The sequence below is a fragment of the Podarcis gaigeae genome (genome assembly GCF_964106915.1).
Source record: "Podarcis gaigeae genome assembly, chromosome: 15".
NCBI classification, from domain to species: Eukaryota; Metazoa; Chordata; class Lepidosauria; order Squamata; family Lacertidae; genus Podarcis; species Podarcis gaigeae.
This window is the reverse complement of record NC_139692.1, coordinates 38,889,820-38,910,294: the sequence shown is the minus strand read 5'-3', so window position 1 is coordinate 38,910,294 and position 20,475 is coordinate 38,889,820. Positions and strand designations below refer to the sequence as shown.

At 45.7% G+C, this 20,475-nt stretch overlaps 1 protein-coding gene across 9 annotated transcripts in view; it reads right to left on the bottom strand.

The window, feature by feature from the left end:
- Nucleotides 1-20,475, bottom strand: part of ACACA (acetyl-CoA carboxylase alpha) — a 187,110-nt gene that overhangs the window by 82,481 nt on the left and 84,154 nt on the right. For 6 of the 9 annotated variants that reach the window (XM_083714255.1, XM_083714256.1, XM_083714257.1 and 3 more), the window contains 8 exons: nucleotides 14,843-14,986; nucleotides 13,822-13,918; nucleotides 12,404-12,511; nucleotides 7,174-7,230; nucleotides 6,738-6,782; nucleotides 1,969-2,010; nucleotides 1,438-1,653; nucleotides 218-373 (listed from right to left, as the gene is read on the bottom strand). In XM_083714255.1, coding sequence (XP_083570381.1) covers nucleotides 218-373; nucleotides 1,438-1,653; nucleotides 1,969-2,010; nucleotides 6,738-6,782; nucleotides 7,174-7,230; nucleotides 12,404-12,511; nucleotides 13,822-13,918; nucleotides 14,843-14,986 — 865 coding nt within the window. The remainder of the gene's footprint in view (nucleotides 1-217; nucleotides 374-1,437; nucleotides 1,654-1,968; nucleotides 2,011-6,737; nucleotides 6,783-7,173; nucleotides 7,231-12,403; nucleotides 12,512-13,821; nucleotides 13,919-14,842; nucleotides 14,987-20,475) is intronic. The other 3 variants (XM_083714258.1, XM_083714259.1, XM_083714263.1) reach the window with 1 other exon arrangement.

Genomic DNA, 20,475 nt, shown 5'->3' with positions numbered 1-20,475 from the left:
GGTGGGGCAGGAATGAAATCAAATTAATACATACGTATGCATGACTTAAAACAGTCATTAAAAGGTAATAAAAACAAACAAACGTACCAGCCTCGAAAGAGAAACCAACCTCATTGATTCACCCCAAATGCTCGAGGCAATGAAAACACGGTTTTTTAAAAACTGGATGGTGGAAAGCCATTTGTATCTCCCTCTCAGTGTCAAGGGACCAGCTTACCTTTGATGGGTCCATAATGACCGTCGGGACGAAGTTGAGGAAGATGTGGTTGCAGTCTGTGCGCACATTGGTGTTGTTGAAAGCCACCTCCAGCTCATCCATGGCTTCCAGAAGCAAGCGCTCCCCCTCGTTCTGTAGATATTCGAAGGACGCCTCCTGCGGGCAGAGGAACCAAGCTGTTATTTAAGGATAACAGAAGAGCTTTGCTGCTGGATCTGATCGAGCATCCTGTCCTCCCAGTGGCCAACCAGACGCCCCTATGTCAAGCTCGCAAGCTAGGGCCTGAGCACAAAGAGCAACTCTCCCCGACTGCAACTGGTGTTCAGAGGCACAGTCCCTGGGACAGCAGAGGAAGAGTACAGCCTCGCAACTAGCGGCCACCTTATTCCTCCATGTATTTGTCTTTAAGAAGTTAAGTGGAACCCTGCTGGATCAGGCCAAAGGCATCCTGTTCTCATAGTAAGCTTGCAAGCAGGGCCTGAGCACGAGAGCACACTCCCCTCCCTTGGTTTTGTGCAGCTGGTATTCAGAAGCTTGCTGCCTCTGACAGTGGGAGCAGAACAAAAGCAGGACCTGAGCACAGCAGCACCCTCTCCAATTCTCAGCTACTAATCAGCTGCAGGGGAGGTAAAGCACAGGCATAGGGCCTAGTAGCTAGTGATGGTTAGAAATATTAACGGACTCTACATAAGAAGAGCCCTGCAGCTGGTCCAGCAGCTGGTTCTCACAGATGCCCCCAATGGGAAGCCCACAAGCAGTTCTTAGGGTGATTTACATGAGACATGACAGAACACCGAAAAAGAAAATGTAATACAGGCAACTCCCCATTTACGTAGATTCAAAACACGTGTCACTGTGCACACGCTCATCGCAAACAAAACCTGGGAGGGTCACCTAGAAATCTCATGAGAAGCATGCAAAAATGGCACCTAGAAATCCCATGAGCCTTTGCAAGTGTAATCCCATGAGCCTTCACACTGACCTTTCGGACCAGTGGAGAGTTGGGAGTTTGAGCAAGGTTTGGAGGGAGTGGAGTTTGGTGGTCTAGTAAGTGCTGCTGGTTTTTAAAAATATGTGATTTCATTTTAAGCGCATGGTGCCTCAGAACGTAACCCCTGCATAAATGGAGAGTTGTTTCTAAATGGCAACACCTTAAAATAAACACGCACAGCACCTCGTCATCAGGTCGTGCGTCCTGCTAATAAATCAGCAAAGCTCACCTTGGTAACCAAGTCCGAGTGCCGGATGATCGCCCGCACAAAGAACCTGTAGTCAGTAACCTCAGCACCCGCCTCGACTTTTGCGGCGCCCAGGTAGAGATGCATCTTATGGTTGGCACATGGAATGGCGGTGAGGTCAAAGTTGCGCATTCGGTTGAGTTCCAGCTGGAAGGCCAAGGCTGGTTCCAAGTGGCGGTAGATTCTGTCTTCTTCAAACTGGGAATGGAAATCCAACCATATATATATTTGGATGATTTGTAGGAGTGGGCAGGATATAATTTATAAACACAGATAGACAAATATTAGAAAGTAAATTACAATATTAAAAAATGGTATAAAGATTATGTTGCTAAGCTTAGAAGTACGAAGACAAATAATTACATTGATGTGTATCTGTATCACAGGTATACACACACTTTCTATATTTTGGAAAGTTGTTGGTTTGCTATGTGTTTGGGCAAAGTGTTGCTTTCAGGATATGAATACATTTCCAACTCAGAAGACAGAAGCAGTGAATTAGTTAGTGCTTACCTTATCCCTCGCCCGGAATGTGAAAAATTTGGGGAATTCCCTCTGTCCCAAAAAGAAAAAGAGTGAAATTAGCCTCAGAAAACAGCACCTGCCATTACTCTCTCACCTATAGATAGCAAGGGTGTTCTAACCGTAGTCACCATTGTTAAAAATAATGATCCTCTGGCTTTAAACCACCCACCAACAAAACCACCATTTAAAAAGTCATCCAGTTTTTTTAAATAGACTGCTGTTGCTTTAATTTCTGATTTTAAGCTGCCCTTGAACATTGCTCTCCAATAGAAAAGTGGGATACAAACATTTTTTTAAAAACCCCAAACCTTTTAGATTTTAAACACGAAAGCCAAATATTTTACAGAGGTCTGAGTATTATTTAATGTCTGTGTTCACATCTCACACTAAACCATGGCTTAACATAGCCTTTCCCAACCAGGTGCTTTCCAGATGTTTTGGACTACACCTCCCATGGAGTTCAACAGGTGAAAACTGACACAGCATTGCAGCCTAAAGCTGGTTTGTCATTCCTAGCAATCTCAGTTTGGAGGAGTGTGGAAGACATAAGGATACCAAAGAGAAAATTCTCTTTGCACTTGGGCCAACTCCATTTCCCATAATTCCTCAGGAGAAGCTACGATTGTTAAAACTGATATTCAAGGAATATGACGTTTGCAGCTGAGGTATGCCCCTGTATTTGCAAAAGTTGGTTGAGGCCTAAAAGGATAGGACATAGAAAATCATAGGATATGGGTTGCATCCATGGCATACATTTAAAGCACTCTTATGCCACTTCAACAGCCATGGCTTCTCCCAAAGAATCCTGGGAGTTGTAGTTTGTAAAAAGTCTCCTAGCAACTCACAGTACCCTTAACAAACTACAGCTTCCAGAAGGAAAGTAAGGGGGGGGGTTAGAAAGATAATGAAAATGCCCACCCCTCTTGCCTTACTCTCCAAATACTGCCAATTTGTCCTTCTAGCACCCATGCTAATGTGATTTAATATTTTTTTCCCTAAAGAAGACCTCCCATCTGACATTTTCGGGCAAATATACTAACTAAATGTGCACATGCGCACAAACACACAAATCCTCAGGATTTTGCTACCAAAATTCCCCCCTCCAAAAAAAAAATAATTAAAGAAATCTCCCTTCCTAGATGGACGAATTATGCCCCCGCTGTGTTCTAATCAACCAACCATGATCAAGACAATCAGAATAATTCGCCTAAATTAACCAATCAAGACACCCTGCAAATTGGAGAATGCAGAAAGCTACACGAGAAAAAAAATCATCATAGCTGGTTATTATACTAATAATCGCGTTAAAAACCTAATGAGATGAGGAAATTGGAAGCTTGCTGGAGCAGCTCTCTATTACCTCAACATGCTGAGAACTAATTATATAGACTGTAATTAAAACACAAAACAAACCCAAGCCAAGGCCCCTGAGTTACGTTGACAGGCGGTCCGGTAACAAAGAGGAGGGACTATTAATGGCTGAGCCAAAGACTCTCCGAAGGGCGAGGCGAAGCTCTTCAAAAAAATCTCTTGACACAAGAGACCTCCTCTGCAAAACACAGAGCATCTCCACCAGCAGGAACCGGCCCATCTGAACAAAGCCATAAGTTGTCTGATCAGAAGTTCAAGCCTTGCTTTCCCAGGAAGATGGCTCAGAAAGCAGTGGGGGCTGGTACCCGTAGGAACTGGTGGGGCAAATGGCAAGGAGCCCCATCAGTAGGGAGAGCCAGACGATTCTGGTTTTGTCCCCATCCTCCTCCCAGCTGAGTTCCACAAGGGCGACACTGAAGCGACAGAAGACGAAGCTGGAGGCAAGTGTCACCCCGTAAGAAGCCAGACATGCAAAACGTCCCACGTTCATGTCTTGCTATACCCAGGCAAGGCTGGGAAAGGCTCTTGCTTAAAACCCTGTTGTTGGGACAACAGCTCCCATCACCCTGGCTAGAAGGACACATGCCCCACCCCGATGACAGACAATCTAGAGCTAGACCTGGGATTGGGAGTCTCAGTCCTGGGGGGCCAAATGTGGCCCTCCAAGGCTATTGGACTGGCCCTTAGGATTCTCCCTAGACCACCCCCACCCTCTCTTGCTTCCTGCCCTACCCACCACCCATGGTGGCCCTTAGAATGAGCTAGACAGACCAACAATCTCTCTGCGTTCGGGCAGCTTCCTTCCTGCGTTCCCCGGGCTTTGAGGTGGTTTTTCCTGAGGTGCAACCCAGTCTTTCCTTTCTAACTAAATTTCTGCCCTTCCTTTCGCCTTTAAAAGCTGCCGCCGCGGAATCCAAGCAGGACTTCCCCCTGCAACCTGGAGGCAAAGCGTGTGGATTTATTCGCAAGCACTCAGAAAAACTCTCCCCTTCCTCAACTTATCCATTTTTATTCTCTCAAACCGCCCCGATTTCTCCTTGCTAAAGCCTCCAGGTTCTTGCTTAAGCTCTCCTGACTTTCCCCTGCTTCCTGTCTTAAAGCTGTTGATTGATTGGTATCTGTGTGTGCGTTTTAAGTTCGCTCCCATCAATAAAACCCGGGCAAAGCTGCTCACGCCACACAAAGCATTCTGGGAGAGGCTGGTGTGTGTGTGTGCGCACACACACACAGGGGACAAAATACTCTTGCTCTTTTCCTTTTGCCTGCAGCCTAATCTCTCTTATTACTCCACAGAGCACGGCTAATAGTCCTAACCCCAAACAAGAGAAAAATATTCCCAGTGATATCTATTTTTAAAGTGGAAGGAACACAAAGGAAGGAGAGAAGCAGATGGAAACTGGACCAAGAAAGCCTGTGTTGCAGTAGCTGTTTTCAGATGCTCACATTTTTAAAATATCCTCTTGTTTTAATTTGTATTGTTTGCTTTTCTGTTGTTGACCCAACCCACCCTCCAAAAAGTTTTTTTGGTAGGAAAGGTAAGATAAAAATTCACACTTTTAAAATTTATTTAACAAAATGTATTTACCACTTGATTGTAATGAAACCTCTGAGCGATTTGCCATAAAAATTAAAATGATCAATTAAAACAGTCAAAAACTTAATAATAAAACATACATTGCATATATGAAGTAAACTGGAGAGAATATAAATAGCATAGCTCAGATAAAACAACAACAGTAAAAAAAAAAAAGAGTGGGGAAGGTTTGCTTGTTTAACTTTAACAGCTAAAGATATTTCAGACCATAAGATCTATGGGGTCATTTTTGCTGAATATGCCAAGTTGGACTTGGAATATATGAAGAATCCAAAACAGTGCACAGCATAACAACTGATCATAATGATCAACACACACACTGTTCTAAAATATTGCACCAACAATTAAACCCGCAGCACATCAAACAGTTACACGATTCAGGTTAGATTTCAAGCTATGCTCTCAGAATCGCTGACAGAATTCTTTAACAGGTCAACAAGGACCAACTGTTCTTTGTGTTATTGGAGAGCAGCAACATCAGGAGGGCCCACAGCTTCCCTATCCCTGACAAACTTTGACTGGAAACAGCTCTCATGGGGCCTCAGGCCAAAAACTTCCCAACCTTGCTACCCAAGATTCTTTGCATTAGAGGGGCTAAGGATGATTAACCTAGAGCTCTTCCACCTGCAAAGTATCTTCACTATAAAAGCCAGCTAGCTCAACCAGTTAGAGCGTGGCACTTATAACTCCAAGGTCACGGGTTCGATCCCTCCTTGCAGGGTGTTGACTCGATGACCCTCAGGGTCCCTTCCAACTCTACAATTCTATTACTCTTCTGACATTGAACACTAGGTTTTTCCCTATGCATCCAGGGCATGATGGCCTCATCCGGTATCGCTGCCTTGTCCTGCTTCTGGACATGTGGCTGCACCACAGTCAACAGATTGGTCTAAGTCAGGGATGGAGTGACTGTATTGCAGTTATTAGTTGACTGGACCTCAGCTACCATCATTGAAATTGAAACTGAAATACTTTATTGTCACTTGTACAACTTGTATACAGTGAAATTACATGAGCACCCCCCACTCAGCTCTCTTAGTCTTAATTCCCCTTGTTTACTGACGCACACCCACCAAACCCGAAAGTCAGTTGCCCTGTTGTTATCTTTTCATTCAGCAGCCTAACAGCCCACGGACAGAAGCTGTTCTTTACCCTGTTGGTGCGACTAATCATGCTTCTAGATCTTCTGCCTGAGGGCAGGAGATCAAGAAAGTGCCGGCCCGGCTGTGAATAATCATCCCTGAGAATTTTTCTCACTCTCCTGAGGTAACGTTCTTCCGCTATTTCATCCAGCAGATTCACGGGACAGCCCATAATATCTTGTGCTGTATTCACCACCCTCTGTAGGGACTTCCTATCAGATGATGTCAAACCAGGGTACCACACTGTGATGGAGTATGCAAGGACACTTTCTATTGTTGACCATTACCAATATCATCAGTGAGCATTGGCCAGGCTGGACTGATGGGCGTTGGGAAGAGTCTCACAATATTACCAATGGCAAGACATTGACAGTGGCCGAAACTTTCAAAACCTTGTGCTTGAGCCTCCTCCCTCCCTTTTCTTTTTCCTCATATGCTACGTCCTTTTAAGAGTACGAGTCCAACAGAAGGGCCTGCCTTAGGGCTGATTTGTAAACACTGTAAGAAAACTTCTGCAGGTCCATCCCTGACTTAAACCTAAATTTAAGAGTGTGGGGGGGGGACAAACCCTTTCCAAGTACGCTAAGAAACTGAAAGATAAAAATTAACCTGGAACTTCCCATCCCTCCCAACCAACACCTTTTACTTACATGAAATCTTTGGTCCACCTCACAGTTGACCTGTTTCCTGAAATCCTTATGGGCAATAAATAAATAAAAAGAGAGAGGCACACAGAAAGGCGGAGCAGGGTGACAGGAGGGATAAAGGGGAGGGGGGAAGCAGAAGAAAGCTAGCAATTAGTATATAAATTAAAAACAAATTAAGGCAAAAATCACAAGCAGCTCAATATTGTCATCATCCTCAATTCTCAATTAATTTTCTTGAGAGAGAGAGCAAGAGCTTATTGAAAAACCATTGCGCAGTTGGAGATGCACAAATAAAATAAAAAGCAATCATGAACAGGACTCCTCCCTCTCCCATTCACCCCCATTAAAAATAAGGTTTGCAATAATGTGAAGACTGCATTTAAAAGCAAACTATGAGACACACACACAAATGGAGGGAGAGAGAGAGATATCAAAATACCTTTTGCGCCACAAGGAAAGTCAGTCGCCGGATGCCATGGTCAATCAGGACAGATTTCTGGAAGAAAAAAAAGAAGCAAAATGGGAGGAAGCATACAGGAAAATCCAAACTTGGGAGTAGGTGGCTTTGTGTTTTCTTAAACCCCATTTTTCAAACAGAATTTATCACACAAAAGCCTAATGGAAGAATGGTAAATAATGCAAGTGCATAAAATTAAAGCAACAGATCGAGGCAACACAGAAATGAAGGAGGTCGTGGTTTAAAAGTTCCTAAAAGGTCTGGGAATTTTCATTTTAAAAAAGTTTTCACCAGGTGCGAGGGGGAAATTACAATGCAGGTGTCAGGTGAACCTCTCTGGGGTGAGTATTGTAGATTCAGGGGGCCACAGCTAAGGCAACCTTGTGATTCATTCCCATTGAGAGGTGGTGAGGTCAGAGACTAAGAGACAGGCCATTTCGAGCAACATTTGTCCAAAATGTTTTGCATTTAACTGTCCCCCAGATTTCCTCTTGGGGGTGGGTGGGAGGGGGGCTTAAGTCTCCCTCACCTCTCCCCACATGAACCCACCCATGTGCATTATCAGAAGGTGGCAACACACAAATGGGGCCTTCTCAGTGGTGGCTCCCATTTCGGGTAGCTGAGTCAGGATGATGCAGATGAATGGTTTCCTGGGGGGGGGGAATCCAGCCGGATGGGGAGGCCTCTGCCAGATCTGGGGGGGGGGGCTTTGCAGAGAGGGTCCTGGCAGGGTCCAAGTGTCGGGGGTGGTCCCTCAACCTGTTCTCTCTGACACCTCCACTGTGCCTCCCACACGATGCTCCCAATAATAATAATATTTATACCCCGCCGATCTGGCTGGGTTTCCCTAGCCCTGCCTCTCCAAACAGGATAGAGGCATCCTCTCCATCACCTAGGTCCCAGAGGTGCCAAAGGAAGGATGAACAGATAGATGAAGCAGACCCCACCTTCAAGACAAAGGGTTTGAAGAAGCATTGGTGTACTGGGTTGAACCTCCTCTATTCTTTAATACAAGACAGCAAACGTGGTGTGTATGCGTGTCAGTGTTGGGTTGCCTCAGCTTTGAGTAGTTATATCACCTGCCTTTGTGCATCCATGTCTTGGATTCCCTATGCACACTGCCTGCTGTGCCTTAGACCAGAGATTCACAGGTGTATCCAGTCTAAACATCAAAGACTTTGGAAAGGATCCACCCTTGAATTCTTCTTCTTCGACAACTGGGAGCCAGGGACATGGGGATTGACATCCCAGAGAAGCAACCCTGGCTCTACTGTTGTGTGCTTTTAAGCACCAGGCTAAAACATTTCTGTTCTCACGGGCCTTTGATTGTTAATTGGGAGGGTAGTGAATTATACTTTTTTTTAAAAAAGAAGTTTTTATTGCACCTTTCCCCACAAAAAACACAAACAACAAAGCAGTAAAAGATCACCACAGTGACACAAAGCATGAGAAAAACGGAGTAGAGAACAAAGGAAAAAACCGCAAGCGTTCTGAAACTGCAGGTCTGGTCGAAACTACTGAATCAAACCAAAAAGAAAGATGGGGTGCTGGCGATCATACTGTGAGATACACATTTTTGATCTTTTGGAGGGAGTGCGTTTTGGTATTGCGTTCTATGGCTGTTTCGTGTGAAGCTTCAATGCCTTTCATGCTGCAAAGGCACTCTTCCGTGTGTGTGAAATGCAACAAATAAATGGCATAAATACTGAACTCTCCCCACATGTTTGGAATGAGGAGATGGATCCTCTGGGTCAAAGGACATAATATCTGGGTTGATTGGGATTGCTCAGTTGGCAGAGCACGAGACTCCTAATCTCAGGGTTGGGGGTTTGAGCCCCATGTTGGGTGAAAGATTCCTGCGCTGAAGGGAGTTGGACTATATGTTCCTCATGGTCCTTTCCAACTCTGCAATTTGGTGATTCTGTGACTGGCCTCTTTCACCATAGCAAAAGCCTTAGATAGGAGCCATCGCCATCGACAGCCATCTCCTCCAGCCTCCTGTTCTCACAGGGGCCAGCCAAATGCCTGTGGGAAATCAGCAAGCAGGATTTGAGCAAAGAGCCCTCTCCACACCTGTGGTTTCCAGCATTCAAAAGCGTAGCTGCCCCCAATTGTGGAGTCAGAACATAGCCATTGTAGCTAGTAGCCATTGGCAGCCCTCTCCTCCATGACACTGCCTGATACTCTTTTGAAACCACCCAAGTTGGTGGCCATCACTGCCTCACACTGCGGGAGTGAGTTCCATAGATTAATCATGCATTTTCCGCTGCCTATTGCCTTCAGAAGGGACATGGGTGGCGCTGTGGGTTAAACCATAGAGCTTAGGGCTTGCCGATCAGAAGGTCGGCAGTTCGAATCTCCGTGACAGGGTGAGCTCCCGTTGCTCAGTCCCTGCTCCTGCCAACCTAGCAGTTTGAAAGCACGTCAAAAGTGCAAGTAGATAAATAGATACTGCTCTGGCGGGAAGGTAAACGGCGTTTCCGTGCACAGCTCTGGTTCGCCAGAAGCGGCTTAGTCCTGCTGGCCACATGACCCAGAAGCTGTACGCCAGCTCCCTTGGCCAATAAAGCGAGATGAGTGCCGCAACCCCGGAGTCATCCATGACTGGACCTAATGGTCAGGGGTCCCTTTACCTTTAACTTTATTGCCTTCAGAAGGTATGATGAGCCTGCGGGACCAGGTGACTAACCCCCGCCACCATCCCTGTCCTCCCAGTGGCTGACCAGATGCCTGTGGGAAGCCCACAAGTTGGACATGAGGACGATAGCAACCTTCTCCACTTGTGAGTCATGGCAACTGCTATCCAGAGGCTCAATGCCTCTTACAATGGCGATAGAACGCCATTTGTGGCCAGTAGCTGTATCTGATAGCCTTGTTCCTCCGTGAATTCTTCTAATCCCCTTTTACAGTGGCGGCTGTTTCGTTGGAAATGCCCTTTCTCTCCCCACCCCGCTTACTAACCTAGAAATGGGGGGAAGTGTAACTAGAAATGGAGAGAGCAAGAGAAAAAGAGGGCTCCGATTCCACAACACCAGGAGCAAAAAAAACGCCCCTTTCCAGCACAGGCGACAATGCTTTCGCTAAGGTTAAAACCCTTTTGAAAATGAGCATCGGGGCAGCCGTGGAGGGAGAAAGGAAGAAAATAACTTTAATAATAATGATGTGATTTTTATTTTTTTATTTTTTTAGGAAAAAAAATGTTATTGCTTTTAAAATTCCACAAGTGTCAGACAATAAGTATATAGCAACGGGATTCTGATTACATTGTAATAATGCAGACCTCCCAGCGACTCAACAGCTATTATAGCGCTATTAGAGACTAGCACCTGGAGAAACTCCATTTCCACTGACTGCCTCAATCTCCTCCACAAGTCATTTACAAGTATACGATCCTAATTTCTATCAAAAATAGAAGGGGGGGAGAGAGAACGGAGGGGGAAACCCTTTTCACGACATGCTGGGACTGGAAAATTATTTGGACAATTTGGATCAAGCTATTTGATAGCTTAATGCGCAACACCTCCCTCTCCTCCTGTTAAAGACATGCACACACTCTTAAAAAAAATGCCTCAAGCATCTTCATGCTAATGAGAGAGAGAAAACTAGTTTGGTACTTTATTTATAAAAAGGGAGAAAGAAAAATTCTGAGATGGATAGAATAATGTATTGCTGGAGAGGGGGACGTTCAAGCTGAGATGCATTTTTATCTGCGCATTCCTATCCACCGTCATTGCTTTGATTTAATCTTCTCTGCACTGGTTTTGGCATTTGACCAGTCCAAAAAAAAATAAAAATAAGAGATTCAAACCAGTTAAGAATTTAAAGCATTTAAATATTAGAACAATAACAACGAGAAAGTATCTGAAGGTATCTGAAGAAGTGTGCATGCACATGGAAGCTTATACCAATAACAAATTTAGTTGGTCTCTAAGGTGCTACTAGGGACGCGGGTGGCGCTGTGGTCTAAACCACTGAGGCTAGGGCTTGCCCATTGGAAGGTTGGCGGTTCGAATCCCCGCAACAGGGTGAGCTCCTGATGCTCGGTCCCTGCTCCTGCCAACCTAGCAGTTCGAAAGCATGTCAAAGTGCAAGTAGATAAATAGGTACCGCTCTGGCAGGAAGGTAAACGGCATTTCTGTGCACTGCTCTGGTTTCGCCAGAAGCGGCTTAGTCATGCTAGCCACATGACCCAGAAAAAACTATCTGCAGACAAACGTCGGCTCCCTTGGCCAGTAAAGCAAGATGGGCGCCGCAACCCCAGAGTCGTTCGTTACTGGACTTAACTGTCAGGGGTCCTTTACCTTTTTTAAGGTGCTACTGGACAATTTTTTTATATATATTTTGAAAGAGAAGAGAAGAATGCTCATTACAAAAGTGACTGTCTTCTAGAACAACCTTTGCCTAGCCAGATAGGGCAGTAACCTCAAACATCTGGACCAGGTAGGCAAAAGGCTGTTCTAAGGATTCCAGAGTCTGGTCCCTCCAGGAAACTTTTAGCACATGCTGTCAGATGCACATGATAAGGAGATCAGAAGACTTCCAAATATTCAGCGAACCACAATTGTTCGTTTTGTCCAAGGCAAAAACTGTGGTTAGTTGAAAACTATGGTTGTCTGAATAAGCCAAGAGCAAACCATGGTTTCTGACCTTGGCTTGTTCAGACAACTGAAATTCTAAGCCAGCTGCAGTTCCCATTGACCAACAAACTGTGCTTTGTTGAAAATGGAAACTGATGCTTCTGGTCTCCTCGTTGTCATGGTGGAGGTAGAGGTGGAAGCACATTAGCCGGAGGATGATTGGCACAGCACTAAACTATGGTTTCGTATAATGTCCAAAAGTGGCCACTGACCCACCACCAACTACCTGCTTCTGCCACCTGCCCTGCCACAAGTGCCGTAGCCAACAATGCTTATTTCAGGCAAGATCGTGGCATGGCTGACTCCAGAGTTTCACGGAAGTAGCTTAGAAGGGTGGCTTTTCCTTCAGAATTGCCTGAGGCCAATGAAGGCCTTTGTGGGTGCCATGAACACAACATTAGCAACCTCTGATGTGGATGGTGAAGGTTCTGCCGCTGAGGACACAGCAGCAGAGGAGAAATCACTGCACCCCTAGTCCCCCCCCTCACATGATCTAAAACCTGACATAGGGAAGAGGAAGTTGATGCGAAGGGGAAGAAGGGAAGAATAGATCCAACCCGCTTAGCGATAGGTACCTTGGTTTGCGTGAACTCTCTGAACATGCTGGCCAGCCCTTCGTCATCGATGTCGCAATCGGTCTTAATGGCGACGTTGAGGATGTGAATTGGCTCGTCTCTGGCACTCTGGAGTAAAACAAACAAAACAATGTGCCTTAGAACGTACCAAAGTGCTTTTCTTGCGCATTCTGGGGAAAATGTAACCAAGTTTTCAAAAAGATAAGGATACGAATCCTTGCTCTGGTAACTGTGAGACAAGACTACTGCAATGCACTCTGTGTGGGGCTGCCCTTGGAGATGGTCTGGTAGCTGCAGCAACTGCAGAAAGTTTTAGTGACGAGGAATTTTAGTATCACAATGAAGGTGATGAAGTGGTAGGGCTCCTGTGGACAACCACAGACATGATCCCCTCGGGCAGAGTCAAAAACCCCACCTTGGTGCCAAATGCACCCCCTTTCAATTTTCCTATCCGTTAGTACGGACAAAGGTGTCATGGAATTCTACTCAATGTTGATCCAGAGCAAAACTCCAATGTATAGTTAGCAGAGTAAAAACTTAAACACGTTCCAGGATTCCCAAAAAATAGACTAGAGGCAATTAATATTTCATCCAGCAGAGCTTTACTGCTACTTAAGGCAAATGAGCATAATGGTCACAAATCCAATACATTCAGGATTCGCACTGTCCATAAGAAATCCAGTTGCAGCAGGCTTAACTTAAATTTACAATAACTTAAAATAAGTCTAAACTTTAACGCTATACAGTGGTATCTCGGGTTATGAACTTAATTCGCTCTGGAGGTTTGTTCTTAACCCGAAACCGTTCTTAACCTGAGGAGTGCTTTTGCTAATGGGGCCTCCCGCTGTCACCGCACAATTTCTGTTCTCATCCTGGGGCAAAGTTCTCAACCCGAGGTACTACTTCCGGGTTAGTGGAGTTTGTAACCCAAAGTGTTTGTAACCCAAAGTGTTTGTAACCTAAGGTACCACTGTATACACAACACCACACCAGAAGGAAAAGAGATAAAGAAAGTGAAGCCCAGGCTCTTTCTGGCCCTACTTCTATAGTCAGCGTGACCTTGACAGAAAAGATAGCAGTTTAAGCCAGCTGTACTCAGCTTCTCTAAAGCAGTGTTTCCCAACCTTGGGCCTCCAGCTGTTTTTGAACTACAATTCCCATCATCCCTGACCACTGGCCTTGCTAGCTAGGGATGATGGGAGTTGTAGTCCAAAAACAGCTGGAGGCCCAAGGTTGGGAAACACTGCTCTAAAGTATAACCCAAACATCATGAACCTTCTGCTTGTTTCTTTCACACAGAAAAGCTTCCAGAACCCTCCTGAATTAAGTAGAATAGGAAAGATCTCGACACATCAGATCATACTTCCTGCACTAAGAAATGCAAAATGACAAAAGGTAGCAAGCGGGTGATGTTGTACCTTATCTTCATCATACAAGGACGGGTGGCCTGCTTCCGGGAAGGTGGGGCTTTGAGGTGGAGAGTCACAAAAGCACCCCATGACTTCATCGAAGAGCCTGAAAGGAATGAAGAAGGAAAATAGCAGGCGGACACAACTGGCGGCAGAAGGGCTCTTTCCACACAGCCAGACCAAACACAACCAAAGTGTGTGTGTGTCCCTTGCCCCCTTATCTGGCTTGCACAAGGCTACTGCAAGCCCCAGGCCCATATTAGGGATCTCGCAGATTGAATGAGCAACTCCTGCAATAAATGGCACAGCAGCACATTTATACCTAGCGTGCAGGAAGGGAAGAGTCCCCTATATCCGGGCGAAAGGATCAGGTGCATATAGCTCAGCTTTGTAACTGGACTGTTGAGCACAACCAAGAAAAAGACTATGAGAGCAGGCTTGGAGTAATAATAAGAAATAATAAAATTTTATTTATACCCCGCCCTCCCCGGCCAGTGCCAGGTTCAGGGAGGATAACACCAGTAAAATTACAATTAAAAAAACCCAATTTAAAATAGAGGTTAAAATATAATTTAAAATGCAGCCTCATTTTAATAGTAGCCCATAGATCAAAACCATAAGGGGAGGGAAACATAAGGGTCAGACTGAGTCCAAACCAAAGGCCAGGCGAAACAGCTCTGTCTTGCAGGCCCTGCGGAAAGATTTCAAGTCCCGCAGGGCCCTGGTCTCTTGTGACAGAGCGTTCCATCAAGTCGGGGCCAGTACTGAAAAGGCCCTGGCCCTAGTTGAGACCAATCTAACCACCTTGCAGCTTGGGACCTCCAAGGTGTTGTCATTTATGGACCTTAAGGTCCTCCACAGGGCATACCAGGAGAGGCGGTCCTGTAGGTACATGGGTCCTAGGCCTAGGTAGGGAGTAAAGATGGGTCACCTCTTCCTTTCAACCCACTTCAACTGAGAACTGGTGGGGGGAAGGGGGGGTGCGGCAAAGACGCTCTCCCAAATGCACAGACTCCTCCCCCTTGCTTACCGGACAAAGTCTTCGAAGGTTCGGAAGGAAACCATCCCGCCCATGCGTTGGCACGGAGGGGTGAACGAGTTGTCCAAGAGAACGTCGCTGACGCTGGCCACGTGCACCATCCCATAATGGTTGAGGTTGGACGAGAAGGACATTCTGGAACAGCAGTGTCAAATCAAGAGCATATGTTAGGGGGAGAGGCAGAGGCCCGAAGGCATCCATGAAGAGAGACGTGGTTTGAAACCACCTAAGAGGCTGGGCTTTGTGGGGCTTAAAATAGAGGAGAAAACAAATACCCCACAAAAAGAGGACTGTGTGTGTGTGTGTGTGTGTGTGTGTGTGTGAGAGAGAGAGAGAGAGAGAGAGAGAGAGAGAGAACTTGAGACTCAGAGTTCCAGAAAAAGGAAGGAACTCTGAACACCTGGTTGGATTTTGCAATGTTGTTCTATGTGTGCCACGTGGTGTTCAAGGAGACTTACACCTAGGGAAGCGTGCAGAAAAGGGCAGCCTCCATGCTTCCACTCATTCATTCATTCACCCGCTGCACTCTCTGTATTCATACATTCACATGGCTGAACTGCACACGATGTGTGGCTGTCCCCTGGATTACACTTTCTGCTAATTAATTATCGTTTAAATAGAGCTTCGATAGAGCAGGGAGACATTGGGACCAAGGGAGCTTTAGATTTATCAGAGCAATCCATGAAGCAGCACAAAGTAAGGCAGGAGTTCCCCCTGGGGGACACAAAACAACAATGCCCTTCAATGCACTTAAGTGCTATTCAGCTATCTCCAATACACTTGGAATGAAGCCAGATTAGGTTGTTGGGGAATTTGCTAAATAGGTGTTAAAGGGCTCCAGAAAGGGGGGGGGGGGAGATGAATACAAACGGTGAACAGAAAGAGGAGACAAAACACACTCTGTGTTGTTGGAAATGCTTCTTCCATTCTGTAGAGCCTTTTTTTATTTTAAGGAAAACAAGAAGCCAGAGGTGTTCTTTCAAGGCAGAACAATATGTTGCCAAATTGCTGCCCCTTAACACAAGCAACTATCAAAACTGTATCAAAAGTATAAAAAAAAACCTTCGAGATTGGATTGCTGTAATGGACTCTACATGGGGCTTCCCTGATGCTTGATCTGAATGCTGCAGTTAGTGCGGAATGCTGCAGCCCAATTGCTGATGGGAGTGAGGCCTTGTCGGCATATATCACCTTTGCTCAGTCTGAACTGGTTGCAAACTTGCTACCAGGCCAAGTTCAAGGTGTTCCTGTTAGAATAAAAACCCTGAATAATTTGGGACCCATTTACCAACGAAATTCCCTTACCCCACGTGCACCCACTCGGCCGCTTCAATCGGCGGAATTGGCACCACTACAGGTGTCACATAATACCCATTCTGCATTTGTTTATAGTGTGGCAGCACCTGCCCTTTGGAACTCTCTGCCTATTGAAATCAAACAGGCACTTTCACTGTTTATAGACAAGCCTACCCAGACACCTAGAAAGCTGAGGTGATTTTAATCTGTTTTAGTATTTTATTTTTCATGTTTTCAATGAGGGTTGCGATTTCCCCCAGCCCCTCGACTTTACTGTTTTATCTTTTTTATACACCGCTTTGAGGTTATTTACAGTCAAGCAATGTGTGAATTTTATGAAATAAATGATTTTTTTAAAAAATAGCTTCTCAGGCAACATGCAGATGTGTGGCAATCACCACCTGGTCTTTATCATCAAGAACCCGCCACAAGATAGCCTCTTGCTGTACCACATTTGGTCATGTGGCATTTCTGTTACATATGGCTTACGTATCTAATTTAAATCGGCACCTGTCTGTCTCGAGAGACAACGGAGTGTGCCTCCGGAGTGAAGTCAAACTTATGTGTTAGCAGCGCTGAAGTGACCTCCCTGGGGCGCAAGCCTGGGCAGTATGTATGGAGGTCCTGGGCTGCCCAGACTACAAGACCCCCCTCTCAGCCTCCCTGATGTGGTCCAAAGGAAAGCAGAGCAATATGTTTGGCTGCAGGAGGTTCCAGAAAGAGGCATACAATAATAATAATAATAATAATAATAATAATAATAATAATAATAATAATAATAAATTATTTATATCCCACCCATTTGGCTGGGTTTCCCCAGCCACTCTAGGCGGCTTCCAACAAAACACTAAATACAATAACATATTAAACATTAAAAGCTTCCCTAAACAGGGCTGCCTTCAGATGTCTTCTAAAAGTTTGGTAGCTATTTTTCTCTTTGACATCTGGTGGGAGGGCATTCCACAGGGCAGGTGCCACTACCGAGAAGGCCCTCTGCCTGGTTCCCTGTAGCTTTGCTTCTTGCAGTGAGGGAACTGCCAGAAGGCCCTCGGCGCTGGACCTCAGTGTCCGGGCAGAACGATGGAGGTGGAGATGCTCCTTCAGGTATACTGGACCAAGGCCGTTTAGGGCTTTAAAGGTCAGCACCAACGCTTTGAATTGTGCTCGGAAACGTACTGGGAGCCATCCAACCATCTTAGGGACTCTAGATTTGTGTAGGTTTTACTCCTTAGCCTTTTCTGCTCCCAAAGATACCTTGAAATGCAGTAGAGGTTTGGGATCAGAGTTTCCCTTCTCCTAAATGGGCTACCTTCCCAGGTGAATGAGCCCCATGTGCCCCCTCTAAAGCAGAAACCACCTTCTTGACGGTTGGCCTTCACTAGGGACCAAGCCTCTAGAGAAGAAGACCCTGCCCTGTGGAACTCCCTGCCAGTTGAGGTTCAGTGGGAACCGTTCCTGCCTTCTTTCAGACTTCTTGAGAATACTGCACTGTCCATTCGCATTATGAATTCCTCTCTTTAACCAACCAGTATCTACTGGTGCTGATTTTTAAAATTACATTTTGTGCACATTTATGGACAGATTTTAATTACATTCTGCATGTTGTAATGCCACCTTGATATACTTAATGAAAGTGCAGATTATAAGTAAAATAAATAAAAATTAAGACAACATATATAAACGTCCCTCCCAAATGCTTCAGCAGAATTTATCATCCAATCACCCCCAGCCAGTTTTTGTTCTTCTGTGCCAATGCTACAGATGATAGGATCACAGCTGTCAACTTTTTCCTTTTCTTGAGAGGAATCCTATTTGGAATAAGGGAATTTCCCTTAAAAAGGGGAAAACATTGACAGCTGTGGATAGGATGTATTTTAGGTTTATTTATTTTTTTAAGACAAGGATGACTTTTAGCTTTAAAAGGTTTAGGAAATCTTTTGCAAATTGAGGTTACGAACAGACATATACACAAATGCACACAAATAAAACAACCACTTGTCTTGAAATGTGTTAACACGCACAAGGACACCACAAAGCAGCTTTGCTCAACCTAGCGCCCTCCAGACTTATTGAACTACAACTCCCAGCCACCATATCTGTTCCAGCTGGGGATGATGGGAGTTGTAGTCCAAAACATCTGGTGAGCATCAGGCAGGGGAGAACAGTACAGACTCTTTATAGTTAGACACATTCATTTCCCTCTTAACTGTTTTCTGATATTTGACCGTGGTTGTGGTAGGGAAACTAACCTAATTCCAAACTGTTTCTGATCAGATCGGAAGCAAATTTTTAGAGAGTACAGCTTTCCCCAACCAGGTGCTCTCTAAAGCCCTGTCTGCACTGTATGTTTTAGTTTTAAGTTACAGCTTTCCCCAAGGAATCCTGGAAATTGTTGCTTGTTAAGGGTGATGAGAGCCTCTCCCTCAGAGAACTTCAGTTCCCAGAGTTCCCTAGGAAGAGATGGACCAGTGGTTTGACTTAGTGGAAGGCAGCTTCCTACACTCCCGATTCCAATCTGGGGAAGGGCTAAAGCAGCTACTTCACATGCAAGAGGTCCCAGGCAAAGCCACCGGCATCTCCAGATAGGGCTGTGAATGTCCTTGGCTTGAAAACCTGAAGAGTCACTGACTGGACAATGGAGGCCCGGGGTTGGGGAACGGATCCAGCCAATTGTGATGTTTGGCCAGTGCAGAGAGATGAGCGGATGGGAGCCCCTTTGTCAAGGCTGGTGGGTCAATCCTCAGGCAGCCTTCTGCTCTACACTCAGTCAAAATTGGATCCCTGCTCTGCACACTGAAGGTCTGGGTTCAGCATCTCCAGGTAGGACTGGGAAAGACGAGGTCTTTGAAAGCCCGGAGAGCAGCAGCCGATCAGTACAGACCATGCTGAGCCAAATTTGCAGTTTGTGCATTAATAACCTCAGGGCTTGATTGCTATAACACGCTTGATGTGGGGCTGCCCTTGCATCTGGTCCAGAAGATGCCTCCTCTGCCAGAGCTCTGGAGGGCGGCAACACGGGAATGGGCCTTTTCTGCAGTGGCTCCCCGTTTGTGAAATGCTCTCCCCAGGGAGGCTTGCCTGGCACCTTCATTATACATCTTCAGTCACCAGGTGTTGTGGGAGGGGCGATTATTGGTTTGTTGTTGCTTTTATATTCACTATGTACCTTGCGGTTTTTATAATGTTGTAATCTTATGTTGTGAACCGCCCTGAGATCTGCAGATGAAGGGCAGTACAACGGCACCTTGGTTCGCGAACTCAATCCGTTCTGGAAGTCTGTTCGACTTCCAAAACGTTCAAGGTGCAGCTTCTGATTGGCTGGTTGGCCCCGGGAACAACGCCGACAGCTGAAACGGATGTCTGGCTTTCGAAAAATGTTCGCAAACCAGAACACTTACTTCTGGGTTTGCGGCGTTCAGGAGCCGATTTGTTCGTCAGCTAACCCGTTTGGGAACCAAGTTTCCAATGTATACAAATTTAATTAATAATAGAAATAATAAAGATGCAGCTAGAGGCCAGGCTGCTCACAGGAGCAGGCTTCTTGCAATGCATCGCTCCACATGTCACCAATTTGCCATCAGGCCAGGTCTTAGGTTCCTGCGCTCATTCACAAAGCCCTAAACAAGTCAGGCCCAAACTACCTTAAGAACCACCTCATTCCTTATGCTCCACCTCAATAGCCAAGGCCCCACAGGTGGCCCTGAACTCCAGCTGACCTTCACCAGGGGCCGAGCCTTTAGTGTGGCAAGTCCTACGCCCTGTGGAACTCCTTGCCAATAGAGGTTTGCCAGGAGCCATCCCTGCCCCTTTCCGGATGCCTTCAGAAACGTTATTCAGGCAGGCCCTTTGAACCTGAGGTGCTTTTACTGACCTGCCTGCTATTTTTAATTGTTGTCACTGCGGGTTGTATTTTAGGTGGTATACTACCTTGTGATATTTTATATAAAAGTGTGATTTGCAAATATTCATTTTAAGGTGTTGTTTGCTGAATTTCCTGGATCAATAAAATAGGAAAGGAAAGGGAGCATGCAAGGCAAACACAGCCTGCTCCCGATTCCCTGTGCCGGAAAGCTTCCAGGCTAGAAGAGAGGAAAGGGGAAGGGGGCAAAGCAATGCTAAGCCCTGATCCCAGCTGGAAAATATGACAGCCCAGCATGCGTAATATGGGTGCCTGTCCAGGAAACTCGTAAGAAGAATGCTTTCGGTATCTCCTGTGGAAAAACAGCCAAAAATAAGGTATCCATTCTACTAACCCCGAATGGAGGGAGGCAAGTTCGTGGCTATCTTGTTACAGGGAGAGGAATAAGAGAAGACAAGCAGACTGGCTT